We start from the raw sequence: 23,521 nt of genomic DNA, 5'->3' as shown, positions 1-23,521 counted from the left end.
TTGCACAGGAAAAGGTGGATTTTTGTCTGGAAATTTGCCCAAGCTTCTCCATTTAGTTACAGATTTCTGCAAGAGATTAGGATTTGTGGCTTCTATGATGGGACAACCTAGTCAAACAGATTGTTTCTAGGTGAACCTTCTGTTTCCACCTTGACATATCATTTCCAGGCAGTATAATGGCACATGCCACTAGAGTGTTGGCATCTGCATTGCCATATTGGAAAGGGGGTGCAGTTTACAAGCATTCTAGAGGCAGTACATATATTTTGCAAAGCACTACAAACTAAATTCCCTTTTCCAAGTCCAGGACTAACTTTAACAAACCAGGCAAAAAGTAATTAAGTAAAGCAAAATAAACGCTGCTAGCTCAAAGTTAATCCACCAGGAAGTAGTTTATTGTTGTAAGCGCTTTTGTTTTACTACATTGAGTAAAAATTTCTTCAGACAAATGAAAAAATCCATAACACTTAAGACACATGGCTTCTTGTCAGAATTAATCAATTGAAAATTAAAGAGCAGCCCATCAAATGGATATACATCCATTAATAAACAAATTGATGAACTACATACTAAAACTGAAAAGTGTGTACTAAATGCAAAATAAAATGCAACCATAAAATACATACCTTAAAAACATACTATAAAAACAATTCCCTAGTAAAAATGTTTAAAATGTTTAAAAATGTGTTAAATGAATTTCATATCAAATTATCAAAAGTCAAAAATCTTAATACATTTTTTGACTTTTGGTAATATGAAATTAATTTAACACATTTTTAAACATTTTTACTTTCTTTGAGCCTGGTTGCCGTACACTGTCCACTTGCTTGAATGTATACGTTAGCCATAATTATTATTTTTATAGTATGTTTTTAGGTATGTATTTTATAGTTGCCATGTGTCTTATTTAAGTGTTATGGATTTTTTCCTCATTTGTCTGAAGAAGGTTTACTCAGTGTAGTAAAACGAAAGTGCTTACTATAATAAATTACTTCCTGGTGGATTAACTTTGAGCCAGCAGCGTTTATTTTGCTCCAGGACTAACTTTGCTAGGTCCGTTCTCCGTTTGATTCATTGATCATTAGCCTTCCTCCTCCCAAGTTGAATAGGCTTTGGTAATTAACCTATAGAGCCGAAAGGCTACTGTAGGAGTGAGAATTATGAACATAGTACAGGTATGCAGGTTGGACATACCATAACAGTAGATAATGTAAATCACTAACTGCTGTAGTAGCTGCATCTACCCACAATCCTCTTACTTCTATGTATAGTTGTTGGTATGTAAAATTGTTTTTGATTACTGCTTATATCTTTTAAAGCTTCTGGATTCCTAGTTAAGTACTAGGCTATCTGCCCTTGTGAGGATTTTTAAGCCTAGTCAGTTTCCCTTTTTTGTGCTTGAAATAACATACCCATTTGCTTATCTATTAGTTTTATCCATCCCATGGTTGATAGTTATATATTATCTCTAATGAGAATAAGTGAGGTCAAACCATAGATAATTTGAGGAGACCTATGCATTGGATAAAGCATTTGAGAGCTGCCTCTGTACATTAGTAGTAAAGGGGTCACACTTGGGGTAAGATTTCTGTTTCCCATCTATGCATCTAAGTTGCAGTTGGATATGGACAGGGATGAACTTTGTTTTGTGAGAATGGGGAGGCTGTTCCACTGCAGAGGTGTACCCTATGTGAGATGTACCAGTCCCTCCACACTGTTCTGTTGATGTTGCAGAAGAGGTTTAGATCCGTAGATAAGAGCATTTCTGAAGCCATTTGACTTGCTGATATACAGCAAATCCATCAGTAATGGGTGGGAGGGTGCCTTTTATGCCAGACACAAGTCATCTCTTAGCAGTCCGTAGGATACTGAGTATAGTAACAGGGCTTTGATTCGGTCCATATAGGATATGTTGTTTAGGCTTTGTATCCTTCTTTTAAGGTATTTCTGTGGATGTTCAGTTGTTGCATATGTCTGGACAGATGCATGCTAAAGGGGGAATTATATTCAATGACTAGCTTAGGTGAGGTCTGAGTAAAGGGAGACAATGACATTCCTATATCTAGACACATTCCCTTTGTTTATGAGCTTTGTAGTATAGAAAGACTTTCTTATAACAGTATACACATGTTGGTCAGAAGTTAGGTCACTGTCCACATAAGTTCCCAAATCCCGAACAACTGTGTAAGGTCTTATGGGTGTATCATCCAAGTGGTAGTTCCTTGAGATAGATGATTTTCCAGATGATACAATAATGCATGTTTGCCGTTTAGTTTGTCCATGATTTTGGCATCTGTTAGTTATTTGAGACAAACCTTCCTGCAGGATGTCTGTCATTTGGGGATTCAGTGTTTGCTCCTAGCTTGCAGTCAACTGCAAACTTAGTCAGTCAGAGCCCTTTGGTATTGGCTTTTACTTCAGAAAAGTAGATGCCAAACAGGAGAGAATTACTTTACTGTTTGCTGTACATAGGCAAGAAAGCTCTGAAGATTTCTTTAGTCTGACTGCCAATTTTCCATCAGTCAGCTGTTCAGTCAGCAATCAGAATGAAGATACAGGAAGGAGTCGGAGCTTTGTGAAAATGTCCAGTTGTATCCCAGGCAGGATGTAACTCATGTAGCCAAAAGGTTAATGCATCAGTGAGAAATGTGAATATCTACTTTATGGTAAGTGCAACTTGCACAACTGTAATGTTTTATGCATTTTTCAGACTAAGTTACTGTAGTAATAGTTTTGAATCCTGTTTAGTGTTGTTTCTAAGCAAAGCATCTAAAGTTGCACTGATCCACAGCATAATGTTTTCTGTAGCTGGTTTAATCCATTGCACAAATTCATTAGATCCACTTCTCCCAATAAACAGCAGGGTCAAATGTCTGAAACTACAATTTCAGAGGTGAGCTAAATGCAGAGAACCATTGAATGGTTAACTTCTTCATGCCCCCAAATCCGAACATTTTCTTAACTGTAGGTACATTGAGGAAAATATTCTGTGCTTTCTCAGAATATTTCTTCAAGTTATATTTAGTCTTATACAGTGACAAGGGTTTCTCACCCAGGACTATGTCACATCACAAGGGATTTCTAACACACTTCTAGTTTTTATCCAAAATATCCCTTGCTTCCTTCATAACCCCATTGTAGTTGCAAACTGTTGCCCTCTTTAAAAAAAAAAAAAAAAAAAAAGTCAAATGTGCAGTTATCAATCTCAACACACCTATCAGTTTAACCACCAACCAAAATTGGTTGAGATAATGCATTTCTACCACTAAGCACCTTCTGATTAACTGCCTCAATCGTAGAGGGTAGGCTGTCAGATTTAAATGAGAAAGATCCATTGGTATTTTGGCCCTCAAAAGAATGAAGTTATAATAATTTTTAATTAGAGTTTTGCTAAGTACTTATGACTGCATTTTTACTAATTACTTTTGACTAAATTAACAGAATAATTTATTTTGTATGATACATTTTTTCCACTAGATGATGATGTGCTGTTTGTGTTAGGGAGAACTGTTTTTCATCTGTTCAACATCTGTATACTTTTAAGAACTAAAGTGCTGCTTATCGAACAAATTTCGTGCTGTGGTATTTCTCTGGTGGCTTTGTTTTTATTTTGTTTTGTTGGCAAAGTTGGTTATATAAAGTATGTAGAGACACATGCGCACACACTGATATTTGCTTAAGGTTTTACTCTGGTGTTTTAATTACACTGCACTGTCCTCTCAAACTTTTGAATAGGTTCATTGCTATTTGTAGAACTGATTTTTTTTTTTTTTTTTTTTTTTTTTTTTTTTACATAAAATGATTTAAGTTGCATTCTATAAGTCTTGTCTTACTGAATAGTTAGTGGCGGGGGGGGGGGGTAACTTTGTGAGATTAAAATATTAAAGTACTAAATCTTAAGGAAATTTTTGGGTCAGATAAAAGTTATATTTGTAATCTCTACAGTTTGGCATCTGCTTTGAAACATAATTGCCGTTGGATTTGCTGGTTGCTTCTTGCAATTCTTGTATTACAGGATAGTTAATTTTATAATTATCTAAATTAGATGCCCTGTTTGAATGTGCCCCTTTTCAGGTGTGTAACTTGATTATTTTGGTTAGTAACTTGCTGAGGCAAACAGTTTGCTAGCAGAGACTTTTGAAACATTGTATTCAGAACTACTGAGTCAGAACTATTAGCTCACGTTTAATCCTTGCTGTAGTGCAGTTTCACCTGACATTTCTGTAGTCTAGCCTATCAGTTTGTACACAGCATGCTACTGTGCGACTTCTCATTCCCAGCCCCATAGACGTGGTATACCAGAGTTTGAAACTCTAGCCTCCCTATTCAGCACAGTTTTTTTGAAATCCTGCCCTACGCATAATAGTGTGCCTGTTTTTATCAGCTTACTCGGTCTCACATCCCCATTAAAGCATGTTTAGCTGTGACTGCCTGCTCCACACAGACAAATTGACTTATTTTGTCATGCTCCTGCTGATTCACATCACTGTCAGACATTTAAAACAGACAAGTGTAGTATAGTGAAACACACCTAACAGCATGCTCCTCTTTGAGGTATCAACAACTCAAAGCTGGCATGCTTCACTGTGATACTATCAACAAAGAGCATTGCCTCATGCTAACCTAGCTACTCCACGCTGTGCATGATTCTTAAGCCCCCCCCGCAAACCTTTATCACATCCTTTCTTCCACAGTGGAACTTGCCTCATTTTCACTTTCACGCCCACTTCCTGAATGTCTCGGTCTGATAGGCCACCCCACAGAGAAAACTGCTTACTGTTGTTATACATAGTGTACTTCATTCTGGCATCCCAAATACCACTCACAGCATACATCATTCTGATATTACAGCTCTCACACAGTTGTCTCTGCTGTGTCATTCCACTCCCCCCACACTTTGATCCACTTTGACATCCTAGTCTCTACACGTTGCATGACTCAGTAAGTTAACTTTCCAGCCTTCACATTTGAACAGTAGCAATTATGTTAATGTCATTCTTTACATTGTGACAAAATGGTGTCAGCTTCTTAATTTTGTAGTTGTCAATTTTAGTTTTATATTGAAAAAATGTTAAGTGATTGTCTGCTGTCAGTAAATACAAAACACAAAAGTAAGTAAATATGGTTGACATTACTTTATTGCTGCTGCCTTTTGTTTTAGTGAGCCAGATATGTTCAAAGATGGAATTGCTGCCTTGCCTGATGAGCAAGACCTATCAAGGGAAGAGGCCCAGAAGATGAGCAGCATTTTGCCAACTATGTGGCTTGGAGCACAGAATGGATGGTCAGTGTTTTCTTACTCATTTTTACATATAGATATAGAAAGTGTTCTGTACATTACTAAGCCCTGGTAGTGTTATTACTCCATGTTTGTTTGTCTTTTACAGAAATATCTCATTTTTTTGTGTGAAACAGAAAATTACCATAGCAGTTACTGTTGATGTTGCTGTGATAGATCCCTTCTCTCTCTCTTCCAGAATGTATAGAAATGTCATAACTGGTCTCTTTCAGCATGTGCATGCCTTATGTCTTTTAACTGTGTCTCAGAAGTACTTTTGAAATGAGTTTTAACCTGTGGTGTCATCTTATTTTTGAATATCCCTGGCAACAAAGTTCTTTCTGTGCCACATCTGCTAGAGCCACGCTTTGACTTACGCTGACATCCCTTTGTATCAGTTGCAAAGGTCTGTATGTTAAGTTGTCAATCTTGCCTTCATTCTTGCTGGATGGGTTCAGAGCCGATCCTCGGCTCCGACTCGGCACTTGCTAAGCTCGAGAATCACTTTTCCAGCTCGAGGCAGCCCTATATCCCATGATGCAAGGCGGTAATTACCCAGATCTCGTTTGCCGCTTCGCTCATGAGGTCACCTTTTTTACCAGCTCCTGGTAAGTGAATTTTCATTACTCCTTTCAAGAGATTTAGCTATCCCAGTTTTCAAATTTTTTCCCCTTTTTATAGTTAGTTAGTTCACCGATTCACTTAGACCCTATTCCCGTTAGTTTCTCGATCCCTTTCATTTTTTTCTGTTAGTCAGGCCTTAGGCCTTACCCTCCCTAACATTTTCCTGTCAGGATTTTTTGTCAGGTGTGTCTCTGTTTTTGTTTTAATTAGTGTATTTAAGGACTGTGTGTGTGTGTGTTTGTGTCCAAACTCAGTCATGTCAAAAGACACTAGGGGCTCAGGTTTTAAGAAGTGTGACTTGTGCTGTCAGAAGATGTCTCTGACAGACTGTCACACTTCTTGTATTTATTGCCTGGGTCCCCTACACCTGCAGGACTCCTGTGCTATTTGTCATTCTTTCAGCCAGAGAGTCCTGCAGGAACGTAGAAACAAATTGATCCTGAGGGGTCTTCTCAAGCCTGAGAGCTCCCCGGCTAAGGTCGGCTCCGGGAAGCCCTCTAAGCCATCCAAGACCCAGACTTCGGTGTCCAAGTCTGTGGCTTTGGTTCCGACTCCACCAGAGTCGACATCGGCTCCGTCCGGAGCCAATCCTTCCTTCTTGGAAAGTTCAGTACCGGCGCCGATCGGCACCGATACCTTGGCTTCGGCACCTGTGTTGGCTCCGGCTGGAGCCGATTCCCTAGCTTCGAAGCATGTGTCGGCTCCGGCTGGAGCAGAAACGTCTCTATCCCAGCTCGGAGCCGACAAGCTGTCGGCTCCAACTGGAACCGAAGGTTCGTCTGCTCCGATGGCTCTGTCGAGGAAGAGATCTAGATCTCCTTCACTGGAGGCTATCCACTCGGCTCCGGCCTCCCCCTTACTTTCGGAGCGGAGCCATCGGAGCCGATCATCAAGGTCTTCCAGGCTCTCAGACCATGACTTGGAGAGAGTGGTGAGTAGACTACTAAAATCACAGGCACTGGCCCAGATGCTCCATAGCCCGTCTCAGCAGACTACCGCTATTCCACACCCTCCTGAAATTCCTCCTTCGACTCTCCTACAGAGCTCGGAGCCAGAGATTATTGGTACCATGACTGTTGCTGCTTCGGAGCAGATACCACACCTTTCGGCTCCGTCGTCTTCGACTCCTATCTCCTCCTTGAGACCGTCCTTGGAGGGATCCGGTCGTCGGGCTTCCCTGGTCGGTTCCGAGGGGGCGAGTGGCATCGGACCCTTGTCTGACCCCGTTCTCCCTCTCGGAGCTTCGGCCTTGGCGAGCTCGGCGCCGATATCTGCTTCGGAGCCTTCCTTTTCGGTGGGGCCAGGGATCCCTGTTTCTTCGGAGCGGAGGCTCTCGGTCCTCTCTGGGAGGGGAGCCTTCGAGGTAATGAGGAGTGTGGTAGCCCCCGAGCTTAGTCAGCAGTCGGTTCCTTTAGCTCCTCCCTCCACGGTGCCTGTAGATGTCTCTTCCCACTCTCTTGCTCCCGGACCCAGAGATCCATCGCCCCAGGTTTCCCCATTAGGAAGAACTTCCTCTTCTCAGGTTTCTCCTGATCCTTCAGGAGAGCCCCCGCGTAAGAGGACCTGCAAGAGGAAGCACTTAGACTCCCCTGAGTCTACGACATCAGATACCGACTTAGATGAGTCAGAGGGGTCCCCAAGATCCCCCTCTGAGGATGTCTCCTTTTCAGACATCCTAGAACTCCTAAAACAGAGGGGAAACTGGCCCTCCATTAATCCCTCCGAGGATGAGTCTGTATACCTGGAGGCTTTTGGATCTCGACCCTCCACCTCCTGGGTGTCTCCGCCTTTCGACCCCCTCATGGATGTGATAGCTCGAAAGGCGTGGGCATCTCCTGATTCTGTGGAACCAGTCCCCAGGAGGCCTTCTAAATTTATCACGGCCCCCACTGAGAAACAGTTTCTTACGAAAGGTGTTCCGGTTGATGCCATGGTGGTGGCAGCCGCCACCAAAAAGGAACTTGCAGATCCTTCCGTACCAGTCCATCCTCCTAACAAGGAGTCTAGGACCATGGACAGGTATGGTAAGCGGATGTTTTCCTAAGCTACCTTTGCTATGCGTTCGCTGAATTATTTGTCACTTCACCCGACTTCAAAAGAGACATCCTCAAAGAATTGGGTGAGGTAGTACAGGATACGTCAGCTGCTGGGGCTCAAGAGAAGATTGCCTCTCAGCTGGGAATCCTAAATTCCATAACTAACTCCTCCATGCGGCTCATTTCTTATGCAGCCGATGGGGCGAGTAGAGCCGCAGGCACAGGAGTGGCTCTTGGATGTCAGTCCTGGATGCGGCTTTGCAATTTCACAGACCCCTTTAAGGCATCCTTCACAAATTCTCCCTTTGATGGCACAACTTTGGTTGGGCCTCAGGTGAAGGACACATTGACCAGGTGCGAGCAAGATGGCAAGACTCTTTCTGCCGTAGGAGTCCATTTCTCCACCCCTTCTAGACCTTACCCCAAAGGTCAGAAGGGGGGGAAATGTGGTTCCGAAAATCTCAGGGAGTCACGCCTGACGCACGTGGTCAGTTTACCCCCAGTGGCAGAGGGGGTAATAACAATAGATGCCGCCCTAGAGGCAGAGGGGGTCCGCAGAACCAGGGCAGCAGAGAGCCTCTCTCTGACAAGCCCTTCCAGCATCCCTGAGGTGTTGCCCGACTGCCCACCCTTGGAGGCAGTCGGGGGGAGATTGTCACTGTACCCAGAATCCTGGCTTTCCCTCTCTCAAGACAAATGGGTACAGTCGATCATATCCGAGGGTTACAAGATCCCTTTCGAGAAAAGCCCCATCCCTCAAAAAGGTTCCCTTCCAGACGTTCCACCTGGTCTAAGGGAAATTGCAAAGCTAGAGGTTTCAAAGCTTCTAAAAAAAAGGACCATCCAGCCAGTTCCAACAGATCAATTAGAGTCCGGAATCTACTCAAGGTTCTTTTTTGTTCCCAAAAAGACGGGAGACTGGAGACCAGTATTAGACCTCAGCAAGCTGAACAAGTCTGTCAAAAAGACAAGATTTCGGATGGTCACACTTCAATCGATTTTGCCCTTTCTGGGCAAAAACAACTGGATGTGCTCCATAGACCTTCAAGATTCGTACTATCACATAAAAATCCACAGATGCTCCAGAAGGTTTCTCCGCTTTCGGCTGGGGACCAATCATTTTCAATTCAGAGCCCTGCCCTTTGGTCTCACTACAGCCCCCAGAGTGTTCACCAAATGCATGGCAGCGGTCACGGCTCACCTGAGACGTCAAGGATTCCAGGTGTTTCCGTATCTCGATGACTGGCTCCTCTCAGCCACCACCAGGCATCAACTTCTTCAAGCCAGAGATTATACTCTACGTCTCTGCGGTCAGTTAGGAATTTCAGAAGTGGGGCCGCCCATGCTGCGACCTTTTTGTTACACCCCAAAACAGCAAATGCCCAGACTTCTTCTCTCTTTTTCCACTTCCGGGCCATCCCCCCAGAGACTCTCTTACCCAAGATTGGCCCCGGGGGACTTCTTTATGCATTTCCCCCTTTTCCGTTAATACCGCAAGTACTCCAGAAAGCTACCGTCTTGAGAGCCAAAATGATTCTCATTGCCCCTTACTGGCCTCGACAAATTTGGTTCCCGTTCCTTCATCGCCATCTCGTGGTGCAGCCCTGGCATCTGGACCCAGTTCCAGATCTTCTGACCCACCAGTCGGGTCAACTGCACCGATCAATTTGTTCCCTCAACCTCACAGCTTGGTTGCTCCACTTCCTTCCTTAGCCAGGCTTCCTATGATCTCTAACCCCGTTAGAGGTATCATAGTAGCTTCTCTAAAGTCCTCTACCAGGAGGATTTACTCTAGCAAATGGAAACGTTTCTCCTTTTGGGCAAAGTCTAAGAACATAGACCCTTTTACTGCCCCTGTTCAGTCAGTCTTGGACTTTCTAGCTGAAATTTTTCACTCCGGTTCTTCTTCTTCCACAGTTAAAGTCCGGTTGGCAGCAATCTCTAATTTCCATGTCGGATTTGCAGACCAGAATATTATGTCTCTCAAACTCTGTAAAGCATTTCTCAGAGGGGTGTTCCTACTTAAACCCCCTGTTAGAGATCCTCCACCACAGTGGGACCTAAATTTAGTGTTGGCATCCTTGATACTTCCCCCTTTCGAACCGGCTGCTACATGCTCATTAAAATTTCTTTCTTGGAAGACACTCTTTCTAGTTGCTATTACTTCGGCTAGGAGAGTGTCGGAACTACATGATCTCTGTGTTCGTCCCCCTTACTTGGTCTTCCACAAGGATAGAGTATCCTTAAGAACCAATCCATCCTTTTTGCCCAAGGTTGCTTCTAAAATAAATTTGAATCAATCCATTGACCTTCCTGTATTTTTTCCCAATCATTCTAACAGGGCAGAACAAAGTTTGCATTGCCTAGATGTTCATCGCCAACTCAGATATTTTATTTGGACAGAACAAAGCAATTTAGGAAATCTGATCAGCTTTTTCTTTCTTATGCTGAAAATAGGAAAGGTCTTCCTGTTTCTAAAGTAACCTTATCCAGATGGCTATCTTCCACCATTTCTGACATTTATCAGCTTAGGGGCAAACAACTGATGTCAAAACCTAAAGCACATTCTACTAGAGGTCTAGCCACATCTACAGCCTTTCAGGCTAGACTACCCCTGGATACTATTTGTGCAGCAGCCACTTGGGCCACTCCTCATAACTTCGTTTCTCATTACAAATTGGATTTGGCCTCCAGGAACAGGGCAAGTTTTGGTTCCACAGTTCTCAAGAGTCTGTTCCATTGAGCCACCCAGGATAGGGGTGCTAGGGACGCGGTTCCATCCAGCAAGAATGAAGGCGAGATTGACAACTTAACATTTAGAAGTTATGTACCTACCATAACGTTCCATGTTAGTTGTCTTCTCTCGCCTTCTTTCTTGCGTCCCTCCCTCCTGTCCCCCTAGCCTGGGCAGACCTTGATTTTCCCTTTTTCTCTGGGAGATTGCTCTCCCTTGGACACCAGTTAGCTCTGAATCTCTGTTACCTGGTTCCCCTTACAGTCTTCTCAGGTTAGTTGTTCTTCTTTCCTTGTGGAAAGATTGCAGGCAGTTTTTTCCTCTAGATACCAAACGAGATCTGGGTAATTACCGCCTTGCATCATGGGATATAGGGCTGCCTCGAGCTGGTAAAAGTGATTCTCGAGCTTAGCAAGTGCGAGTGGAGCCGAGGATCGGCTCCGAACCCATCCAGCAAGAAAGAAGGCGAGAGAAGACAACTAACATGGAACGTTATGGTAGGTACATAACTTCTAATTACCACATCTAGCTTTTTCCCCACTACTTGCATTTCCCACATCTCCCAGCCGTTATCCTGAGAAAATGCTGTCATTAATGGTAGGAAAAAGTCCGTGGCTGGGCTGTCCATGACAGTCAGGTGCTTGTCGAGTTGTCCAGTACCAAACCTAAACAGTCGCAGGCATTGTCATGGACTCCCACATGACTTCAAGGATTGCGACAAATACCATGATTTAGTGGTACCAGTCACTAATGCCATTTGAAACATGATGCTTTCCTAGCTGCATGTCACTCTAGATGGGATTGGAAATGGTTAGAGGAGAGACTACTATTCAGAGGGTCACTTGTAGAATAATTGGCCTAATGCCTGTTATGAAGTTGAAAGGTAAGAGGCTAAAGAAATAGGAGTCTAGGCCTAAGACCTACAAAACATGTTTTACCTTCATTGTGTTTGGCTACATTGTCTGTGATTTTCTTAGTTTACCTCTTTCACTGACAGAGATCACCCATCAGTTTCTTTTACATCTCCCACTGTGACTCAGTGGTCACAAGCAGGGATTCTTTAATGGCATTTCTTGTGTCACTGCAAATGTAGGTGAGGAGACAGCACTAGAGTCCCATCCCTTTTTTGGAGTTTATTTTGATGACTAATGATCTGCGTAGCCTGTACCCACTGAGAACTTGCTATTGCTGCTGGTTGCTTCAGGCACCGTTTGCACCGCTGTAAACGTAGAGCACTATTTTGGTTCTGGGGAGGTTTCCCATGTAGTTATTTCTCATTGAGCAATGACGGTCATTTACAGTTGGTAAACAAGTGTTTTGACATCCTGCCACTGGTTTGAGCATTTAGCATGCAACCCCCCCCCAACACACACACGTACACAAATCAAGGTTTGAAACTTCCTACCATAAAAAAGAATATAGACTTCCTTGTGAGCATGCTCAGTTAAATGATACTTCTACTTCTGTGTGGAGTCTGCATGTCCTCCCCGCGGTTGGGTGGGCGTTCGAAAGACATGCGTAAATGGGCGTGCCTTCGTTGAAGGTTGGACGTCGAGCTGGCACCTCGGCGTTCATGAAAATTTACTGCCAATCATTAGCGGACCGGAGTTCCGCTGAGGTGACCCCTAACCGGGAAAAGCCGAAAGACAACAACAACTTCTCATAGGCTCATAGGTTTATACTAGGCTATCTGCCCTAAGGCATTTATAAGCCTAGCCCAAATTTTTGTGGCTTACGCCACCCCTTATATGAAAAAATACTGTGCCCATTAGTTTGTTGTGCCTCTGTCCAGCAGTGACACAGAGATGATTCCCGGGGTAAGCCTACGATCTCCCATCCACAGGTCAAGATTTCTCTTGAACAGAGCCAGCGAGGTGCTCTGCCTCACATGGACCGGGATTTTATTCCACAGCATAGGGAGTCTCTGAGTGATAAATCTATCCCTCCAGCACGTCCTATTTATTTCTGTTGGTCTTTCTTGGTGCTCTGTTTCACTCTCCAAGATGGTTGTTCCACTGATGGACTTCCTGATACCATTTGATATACACCTGCTTCTGCTACAGTACTTATGTATGTATGTATTCGTTTACTTGGGTAGGGTACTGATCACAAATAACATTTCAGGCCCAACGCAGGTTGATACAAAGATAAGAATACAGTACATAGCAAGAGCAGCAAAATCAAATGAATAGAAATCACATCACAGAGAAAAGTCAACAGGTGCAATTGACTGTAGTAATCATTCGTTACACAGAGTAAAAGACACGTTGTTTACCTTATCAGCTAGGGCTTTTGTTACAAGAGAAGGTGTGGGGGGGTAGGGCTATTTATAGTATGTACGATGTTTTGCCTGATGAAGAGTGGAGTGCACCCACTGAGAACTTCCTCTTAGATTCATCAGAAGCCACTTAGCTTTTTGAGTAATATGACAGTTCTACGGGAATTAGTGAAGAAATTGCATATAACATTATCATCATACTAGGGTGTGGCTCTTCTTAAGTGACATGGCCTGGGGCAAAACGTTTGCAATGAGCTTGGTGTAATTATGATTTAAGGTATGGTGGGGTAGTCATTGCCAAAGGTTGGGTGGTTGATAGAAGAAGCTTTAGTTAGTACATACTGTAGTTTATTTCTTGGTATTTGTGGAATAAAACATGATTGTGAGTGTACTCTGAAGTTATATGAGGGCATAATCATAGTCATCATGGGGCAAGGAGCGTCAAGCTACAAGCTTGAAAAGGAGTGAGTCTAATTAGAGTGCTACCCTGTGTTTCATGGGAAACTACTTAGCTGTTTGGGTTGTGTGACAGTGATCTTCATATCCAAGAAAATGAGTGACAAAACTACTGATTTTATTAGATAGAGAATGGAGTGCATTCATATTTTTGCTTTAGACTACAACAGTCATTGTAAGACCATACACTAGTTATGCAAAGAGACTTCCTTTACATATAGCTACTCATCCAAGAGGTTAAAATAAAAGAGATTTTCTGGACCCCAAAAGAGTAAGTTGTTGTTTTTTTTCAGTACATGTTGAAAATCTAAAGTTTGTTCCAGCCATGTTTTTGAGGTATTTAAACAAGGTTGTGGTTTTGACTGTATTATTGCTTTTATCATTTATATTTTGGGATGAGGGGCATTAGAAAGTTTTTGATGGGTTCCAAAGATCATGAGATTTATTGGTCTTGTTCCATATTCTAACATATGATTGAGAAGTATGAATGTTCTAATAGATCAGAGGTCCTGGTTAGATTTCATTGATTTTTCCCATGTTAAGTAAAGTCTCATCTGTAAGAGAGCAGAAGAGCAGTCGTGCTTTCACCTGAGCAGATTTAGTGTATAATCCAGTACATTCATTAGTTTTGTTTTCTGTTGTCTAAGTGCAGTCTAATGATGAATGAATGGTTCAAGTGAAGAGAAGCATTCCACATAGAGTTATGTATGCAAGGTTGAAAACTTATTTTGAGAAATATTGGGAGTTATGGTTAACATTAAGGACATGAGGGAGATAAGATATGGGGGAGAGAGGATGAACAGACAGCAGAAGAAAGAAAGTGGGTAGTGTTTTAGTTAGTGGATGGAGAAAGAGATGTCCTTCTATTCAGTGTTACAGTATTCTTTACATATGGTTGAATTCCACGAGTTGACCCAATGTCCAACCTGTATACAAAAGCTTATTGCCACTGTCAGTACGTGGGACCTTGCACAGTCACTGAGAATGTCAGCCATAAAAGGGACGTCCGCATGTACCATCCTCAGAATTTTTCGTCACAGCCATTCGGAAAGGTTGACTCTTACTTTTGGTATGCTGTCAGATATCGTTGGTTTGCCTTCCAGCTTCAGATAAGTACCCCCATATGAGCTTTATTTTCTTGCTGTAAATTCCACATAATGGTAGTCACAAGCTTTGCTTGCTGTTTAAGGCCTGCTCACGACCATCATTCCTGTTCGATCTGTCAGGTCTTTGTGTGTAAGACATTGCATAGTCATCTGTTGTTTTTAAATCTTTACCTAGAAAATCAGAGACTTGCACGTCTGGCTAGGAACACGATGGAGGGTTCTAGAAGTCCTTCAGCTGAGCTGTCTTTGAAGAGGAAGGTTAGCAACGTTAGACCCGAATCCTCTTTGGCTGCAACGGACTCCCTTTGACGTACCACTTGAGGTTAGTGAAAACCCGATGGTACGTTCGGAGGTAGGGTCCGCTTCTTTGGTCGGTACCACGGGAAGCCATCAAGGGGGTGGATCTTAGCACGTCCGAGGCCATGCAGATGTCCAGTTCAGATGACTTGCGGAACCGCGGCTTGTGGTTCTGGAAGACTCTGGAACCACTGCTGCCCCTCCATCTAAAGAGGTCTTGGACATAAAGCCTACATCAGGGCATTCTCCTCATCAGGACAAATCTGTTAACAAGAAGCAGAAGACAAAACATTCCACTGTCCCTTTACCCCTCCATCAGACTGGGATGCTTTTTAGCAGGGTCTCATTAAAGCCTTGATGGCTTTGAGGCTTGCATCTTCTACTTCTTCTCTCCCCTTGCCTGCCTTCTCCTCTCCAGTGTTGCCTTCTGGGACTCGTGTCCCCTTCTGTGCAGGTTGCGGAGTATCAGATTCCTGATTCAGACTCTGAAGACTCTTCTAAAGGTAAAGATACCTTCCACTATGGAATATGCCTTTCCAGAAGAGGAGTCTAATGGGGGAATTCCCCTACAGAAGAGCTTTCCTTTGGGGAAGCTGTTAACTAAGATAAGGAAATTCTTTAAATGGGATTCTTCTTAAGTTTCAGTGGAACAAAAAAAGATACTATAACCTTCTCCAGTTAGAAGCCCAAGCTCTCTCAGTAGTCCCACCAGTCCTTCCAGCTTTTTTAGATACTTTTGCATCATCCTCTAAAAACCCAGATTCCCAAGCCCCAGCACCTGAAAGGCTTGACAGATTTTATAAGGTCCCTGATGTGACTGTAAGTTTCTTTTTGTGTCCCTCTCCTGACCCTGCTGTGGTCTCCATTACTTCTGACAAATCTTCATGCATATCTCCTTCTGCAAAGCTGCTTCCTTCTGACAAAGAAAGCAAGATTTTGGGAAGATTGGGGAAGAAGGTTTTACACTTCTACCTTGACTATTAGAGCTATTAATTACCAGACACATGTCTAGGTACTATCTGGCTCTGCTTTCTCAGGCCTCCCAGGATCTTTCTCAATTACCTGACTCAGAGGCTAAAGCACAGATTCTTACTCTGTTGTCCGCTTCCTCCCAGGTAGCAAGAAATTCCATCAAATGTAGTTATGATGCTGTGGAGGCATCTGTACTCAGAAGGCATGCTTGGGTAACGCCTTCAGTCACTTCCTGATGACATAAAGGACAAATTGCTTGATGCCCCTTTAGATAATTCTGCCCTTTTTGGTAAAGCAGCTGCAGAACATCTTAAATCCTTGAAAGAAAAGGGTAAGGAGCTCCAGGATTTGAAACGCTGGTTTCCCCAGTCTCTAAATTACATAAGAATTTCCCTGCCAAAACTCCTTTTTTTCAGAAGGCCTGCTCTCACTCCTCCACTTCTATCTCATCTGGACATAGGCCAAAGAAGTCTTCCAGGAGATCACCACAGTCAGTCTGTTGCTTCTGCCCCTGCTCCTCAGCAGGCCTTTCAACCCAGACCAAGTTCTTTGACGACTAAGTGCTTGTTCCAAGTTGTACTGCTTTATTTCTCTGCTTTTGTCTTTCCCTTTCATACTGGGTGGAGATCACTGAGGACTCCTGGGTCATTTCCATCATTCAAAACTGATACTTTGACTTAGAAGACTCTTGCTCCCTTCCAGGTGATTCCTCGGCCCCCATCCAGTCAACTTAATCTGTTCTCCCTGTTGTTAACTCAGCTCTTGGACGAAGGCACAATTTGGGCTGCTCCTCCAGACCAACAGGGAAAGGGGTTCTACTCCAAGATGTTTCTTGTGCCAAGAAAAGATGGCCCTTGGAGGCCTATTCTAGACCTTTCCCTATTAAATACCTTTCCCTATTAAATACCTTTCCTGGTGGTGCCTCCTTTCAGGATGGTATATCTGCAATCCCTTCTTTCCTTGGTCCCTCCAAAGCCTTCCTAGCCACTCTAGATCTCAAGGATGCCTACCTACATATTCCTATACATCCCCAGTTCAGGAAATTCTTGCGTTTCTCAGTGGGTTCTCGGTCCTTTCAGTTCTCTGCATGCGTTTTGGGCTTCCCACTGCTCCAAGGGTATTCACAATGTGACTAGCCCCAGTCATTGCCTACCTAAGGGTAAAAGGGCTGCAGGTTTATCCCTACTTTGACGATCTACTCATCCTTGCCAGCAGCCCAGAGCTATTAAAAAAACACCTGGCTCTAGTTATTCCCATTCTGCAGGGCCTAGGATTCTCAATAAATTTCAAAATATCCAATCTAGTCCCTACCCAGGATCTCATTTTTCTGGGATGAAGGTTCCAAACAGACGATGATGGTTTTCCTGCCTTCAGAGAAAGTCCTCTTTCTCAAGGGTTTCATGGAGTCCCTTCTGTCTCTTCCTTCAGTCATGGCCAGGGAATTTCTGAGACTACTGGGGTTTATGGCTTCCACAATCCCCATGCCGCCTTGTGCAAAATTATACATGAGAAAGTTCCAGTGGTTTCTAAAGACCACTTGGTCCCAGCATGCTCATCTTTTAGATGTTTTGGTTCCTTTTCTTCCCTTCCTGAAAACAGAGTTGTGTTGGTGGTTGCAGCAACTCTGTCAGAACCGTGGCCTTCCACTTCAAGTACCCCATCCGGCTCAGCAGCTCTTTATAGACCCCTCAGACTTAGGGTGGGGAGCAACTTTTGCTTCCAGGAAGGTTCAGGGTCTTTGGTCTCCCTCTCAACAGAGGGAGTACATCCACATCAGAAAGATAAGGGCTCTGATTCTAACCTTGCAGACTTTTCATCCTCTATTCTTGCCAGAACCACTCAGGATCCTTATGGACAGTACTACAGTCCTTTGGTAGATAAGCAGGAGGGCACAGAATCTTGTCTACTTTGTCAGTTAGCCATCAAAGCATGAGAACTGGCTATCCAGTGCAAAGTTACTCTTCATGCTGTATACCTTCCTTCTGCTCAGATCTCAGTGGCAGGCGCATTGAGCAGATCCAAGATACAATCTCATGAGTGGATGCTTCACAGGGAGGTGTGCCTGTATTTAATTCACCAGTGGGGTATTCCAGAAATGGACCCCTCTCCCTCCACTCTGAACAGACAACTTCCTGTCTTTTGTGCCAGGGTCCCCCACCCTCAGGCTTGGAAGGTGGATGCTCTCTCTCATGGAAGGGGGATGTTTCTTTATGCATTCCCCCTTCCCTCTAATTTAGAAAGTCCTGCTGAAAATTCTGCAGGACAACCCAAAAATCTTGCTAGTGACTCCCTTTTGGCCAAGATGGCATTGCTACCCTCTTCTAGCCAAGGGTCATCACTACAAGCTGCCTCACTGGTTGGACCGACTGACTCAGGACAAGGGTTCCCTGTTTCATGCATATCTGTCAGCTCTGCAGTTTACCTTGTGGGTGATCAACTTTTGATTCCCTTTAGGCATCTTTTTTATAAGGATGTGCTTATGGTTTTGCAGGAGGTCAAAAAACCCAATACTGGGAAATCTTATGTTTCCAAATCGAAAAGATTTTCTGTCTACTGCCACAGAAGAAAGCAGGAGCCCCTATCTGCGGGCATTCCTTTAGTACTTTCTTAGATGCCTGATTTGCTAAACAGTGGCCTTTCATATTCATAAAAGTCCACTGCTCTGTCTACCTGTTTGCCATTGACTCCCCCCTTCACTTCCAGGTTAGAAGTTAAGCTTTTCCTTAAAGACGTCCTACACATGAAACCTGCCAGGAAACCAGTTCCTCCTCCTTGGGATCTTAACTGTATTTTAGAAAAGCTTGCTGAGGCCCTTTTGATCCAGTGGCCTTTGGTCCTCTGAAGTTTTGCACATGGAAAACAGTACTTTTAATAGCTTTAACTTCTGCTAGAAGGGTCTCTGAGATCCAGGGATTAATGGCTTTGGCCCCCTTTTTGGTTTTCCACAAGGGCAGGGTATCCCTGAGAACTAATCCATCTTTCATGCCCAAAGTGGTGAATGAGTTGTCACTTAGAGTCCATTCAGTTTCCCACCTTCTTTCCTTCAAACTCCTAGTGAGTGGGTTCTGCATTCTTTGGATGGTGGATAGCTAGCTCAGATTTTATCTTGACAAAACAGTCTATCAGGAAGTCTGATCAACTCTGTCTCCTTTCATCCCAGGGCTTTGGGTTTATCTGTTTCCGAACAAACACTCTCTTCTTGGATCTCTGAGGCCATTGTGTTTTGCTATGACTTTCATGGGAAATCCTTATCTTCTGTTAAGGCCCATTCTACCAGATCTGTTTCTTCCTTGAGAGCATTCTTCAAAGGTCTAGATGCTCATTCCAGTTTGGAAGCTGCTGCTTGGTCGTCTATTCATGCTTTCATAAAACATTATAAGCTAGACACTGTTTCCAGATCGTGGGCAGGATTTGCTAGGGCAATTCTGCATATTTTTATGGAAAATGCCTCTGCATTGTTTTCCTCTACCCCTTCCACCTCCCTGGGTTCCTTTTGAGCTTTTGCACTTTTCCATGTGTAAAGAATACTGCAACATTGAATAGAAGGACATAGGATAGCTATGTAAAAATCTTACCATAACCATAGATGTCCTTCTCTTCTGTGTTGTAGTAGCCTCTTCCTCCCTTCTTCCTCCTATTTGTTCTTCCCTAGGATGACTCCTTGTTTTGTGGCCTTGGATTACTTTCCTTATGGGGCTACCTTATTCTGAGGATGGTACATGCAGATGTCCCTTTTATGGCTGACATTCTCCATGACTTTGTGCGACATCCCACATACTGGTAGTGGCAATACGCTTTTGTGTAGAGGCTGAATGTCAGTTCAACTGGCGGAATACAGCCCATATGTAAAGAATACTGCAACATGGAAGAGAAGGACATCTATGGTTATGGTAAGATTTTATACAACTATTCTTTATAGCTAGGAGAATGGGTGTTATAATGTATAGAGAAGCATATAGAAGCTATATAGGTGAAGCTGCCCTCTAAGACTGTGCTGCTGGTTTCCAGAGCATTTTTTTTTTATTTAATTGTTAGCTTACTTTAGAAGAGATGAGTAACTCTTAAAAGTTTATAATCCTGGCTTTACATTAAAAGTTTTGTCATCAGTGCCCCTACTATAGAAAGACATTTGAATTTCACCATATTGAAAAACAAAATTAAATTTTAAAAACAATTCTGGGAGGCAAGCTTCTTGTTATATACCATATTTGTATACTGACTCAGAGTTCCCTGAGCCATGAGGGTTAAGGGATAGTTTCCTTACCCCCATATTTCAGTTCTTTCACAACTAATGGTGGTACGCTGAAGTTGGGATTCAGTGGGTTTACATGAGCCAATCGGGAGTAGATGACAAGTCTCTTCAGTGTAAAGTTATACTACTTGTATTTTAATTATGAAGTCCATATTGTAGTATAGATTATCTTTATTTGAGTACAACTCAAGATAAAAATAAATTTTCTTTGATTTGTTCACCTTGGTTTTCTTGTGCCTGATTGTACTCCACATACATTGATGTAATTTTTAGATTAATGTGGGGGACAGTATATTTGGCTCCCTAGAAGTTAAACTGTTTAGTTTTGACTTCAGAGCTGGCATCACTGAGATTATTCCATCTTACATCAAATTGAACTGTTTTGCATTTTATGGTTTCTTCTTTATTATTTTCAAGTAAATTTGCCTAAAAATAAAACTGAGGCAAAATTGCCTCTTAGTTTTATTCAAAAGAAACTGTTGTAGAAACTTTGTATTGCACCTGTTATTGTACTTATGAAGTTCTGCTGCACTTGATTTTGGTATTTCTTCCAGTTATGGTGTCATGACTCTGGAGTTTTCTTCAATGAGTAAGTTGCCACTTGATAAGCTACATGTGAAAAGGCAGGTCATGTGAAACAAAACAGTGTAAAGACACTTTTTCTTGCAGTTTTCAGGATTGCTTGCATGCACTGCATGAAGATGAAGTTAAGAGATGGGTAACTGTATAGTGGTTGGAGGTGTACTTTGCATAATTCCATTTCAGACATGGATTGTGGAAGAGAATACATCACTGAAGAACACTGCTTTTGAAATAGAGATGCTCTAATGGATGAGGAATGTAAATACTTGAATACTATGAACTGTTGAATGTAATGGTTAAGTAGTGACATGCTTCAAGGTCATAATGGGCTGTAAAGGGCCATTGGCTGGTGGTATTTGGTGATAACACTTATCTTGTTTAATGTGCACATCTTCTGCATAGAGAATACAAACAGACCTAGAAACTTCAGCTGGTTAGAACAGTAACTACAGTGACCAGGAGAGACTGACCATATAGTGGAAGTAGTGGTGGCCCCGACGTGGAGAGAATTAGTTCATAATTATCAAGAGCAATACCAAGTTAGAGGGGCACTTACAGTGTTAGTGATAGAGAGACCACGAATACTGCATCTAACTTGTTGGCAGGGAGGGAACAGGGTAGATGATATCAATGAAGGCATTAAGCTCCAGCAGTGGTGCTTGATGTTCTTCATCTCACATTGCTGCAGTCCTTACACTAGGGTAGTCCACTGTCCTCGGTCGGCCCGAATATCAAAGTATAAGGCTGACGTTGGTCAAGGCGCATTTGACTGACATCAGGACGTCAGGGTACAAGCCATATCCTCAGTCTTTTACCGCATGGTCCGATGCAGAAGCAGCATTGCAAGTGCGGTTGGCGTTCTGAAATTTTGAGTTTCAGACCGAGTCAAAGTTGGAATATTTTAGTTTTTCTTGCCTCAGTGGTTTACCGGATGTCAGAAAAAGTGAATAATTGTATTTCTTGTGGGAAACAGATACGCATAGAGACTATCATACTTTGTGTATTCCTTGTTTAGGGCCTGAGCTTGTGCTAGATTTAATAAGCGCACTATAAAGAAGGTTAGATTGTGCCAGGTTATAAAATGCCGTCGGATGCTGGACAAAGCAGTTACTAGAAGAACTTTCTTTGGGATCCCAGGGAGAGACTTTGTTTTGCAGGATGTGGCCTCTCAGGAGGCAGGTCAGGCTGATGGGGCTTCTCAGGTTACTATACTCCCTCCCTTCCTAGGGTGGTTAGGCCCTCTCCTTCTGTTTCCAAGGCTTCTCCCAGAGGCAGGCCAGGTTTAGCTTCAGTTGGTGTCACCCTAGTTCTTCAGGAACTGTGCCCAAGAAGCATATGCTTAAAATGGCAGAAGATTTAATTACTTTGATTAGGGGTTCTTTGCCCTCCTGATAAGAGACCTAGGGTGGAGCCTGAGCTAGGGAGTTTTGAGCAGGCGGATGTTTCAGAGTCTCTGAAGACTTGCAGGAGTATTCTCCTTATTCTGATTCTGATGTGGATGATTCTACTCCTTCTGCTTCTCCTCCTGAGGATTTTTCTTTTCAGAAACTCTTCATTCCATGAGGGAGCATTTTAAGTGGGAAGGTCAGGACTTCTCTGATTCCAGGAAAAGGCTTAGGGAATTTTTGTTTTTACCCCAGCATAGGCCTTTGGCTATACCTCCTGTTTTGGATGTGGTGGAAGATGTTTTTACAGAGGCTTCTCTTAATCCTGATTCTTTGCCTCCTGCTCCTGTTAAACCGGATAGGTATTACAGGGTGCCTGAAGCTCATAAGTATCTTTTTAAGAGTCCTAGGGCAGACCCAGAAACTGTTAGTCAGGGGCCTAAAGGTGTTAAGGCTTCTGTTGTCAAGAATCCGGTTCCTACAGATAGAGAGGCCAGGGCCTTGGACAGATGGGGAAAGAAAGTTTATACTTCTTCCACTCTAGCTATGAGGGCTTTGAATTGCCAGTTTCACATGTTGAAATACCAAAACTATCTCCTTTCACAATTGAAGTCTAAGGTTGATGCGGTATTGATTGTAAAGAGTTACAAGATTTAGTACATGTTTCTGAACAGGTGGGTAAGCATTCTTTGCAATGTGGTTTTGATGCTGTACAGGCTGGCTGCCACTGGGTCAGTTCTCGCCTGGTTGAGGGATCAGAATTTATCTGACCATGTTAAAACAAGGATTTTAGATGCTCCTTTACAATCTGATGTGTTGTTTGGTTCTCCTGTTGAGGCAGTTTTAAAGAAAATGGAAGACAAGGCTAAGTCTATGCAGACTGTTAAAGATTTTTGCAGGTTCAGCCTCCAAAGTTTAGTAGAAATTGGCCTACTAAGGATCCTTCTTATGATTCCCAGTCTAGGGGTAGATCCAGAGCTCAGGGCTCTTTCAGGCCTAGAACAGGGAGTTCTCCTGCACAGTCTTGGTGAGGGCAGGGGTCAGTCCTTAACAGACCCAATGACTTTTCAGCTGCCAGAGCCTCTGGCAGCACCTTTGGGAGGAAGATTGGCACTTTTCAAAGAAAATTGGAGTTTAATTACCCAAGACAGATGGGTATTGGATATCATACACCACGGTTACAGGTTTTATTTCCATACCTTGCCTCCTTTCAAAGGCATGTCCTCCTCAACAAAGAATAGAGGCTCACAAGCAAATTTCTCTGTTACTCCAAATAGGGGCCATACAGCCGGTCCCTATGCCAGAAGTGGGCCTAGGATTTTATTCTCGCCTGTTCCTAGTACCAAAGAAGGGGAACACGTGGAGACCAATTTTGGATTTATCTATCCTCAACACTTATCTGGACATTCCCAAGTTCAAAATGTTGACGTTACAGCAGCTTTTACCTCTGCTGGGCAAAGATCATTGGATGGTAACTTTGGATCTCAAGGAGGCTTACCTTCATGTTCCTATCAGACTAAG

The 23,521-nt window shown here is 43.1% G+C and overlaps 1 protein-coding gene across 1 annotated transcript in view; it reads left to right on the top strand.

Annotated features, from left to right (window-relative positions):
- The window catches only part of SPAG9 (sperm associated antigen 9), a 2,484,778-nt gene that overhangs the window by 2,032,706 nt on the left and 428,551 nt on the right, over window positions 1-23,521 (top strand). The window contains exon 21 of the mRNA XM_044084932.1: window positions 5,162-5,284. Within this exon, the coding sequence (XP_043940867.1) occupies window positions 5,162-5,284 (123 nt within the window). The remainder of the gene's footprint in view (window positions 1-5,161; window positions 5,285-23,521) is intronic.

The sequence above is a fragment of the Protopterus annectens genome, chromosome 10.part0, assembly GCF_019279795.1.
Source record: "Protopterus annectens isolate FY-2018-M chromosome 10.part0, PAN1.0, whole genome shotgun sequence".
NCBI classification, from domain to species: domain Eukaryota; kingdom Metazoa; phylum Chordata; order Ceratodontiformes; family Protopteridae; genus Protopterus; species Protopterus annectens.
This window is presented reverse-complemented; position numbering and strand designations above follow the sequence as displayed.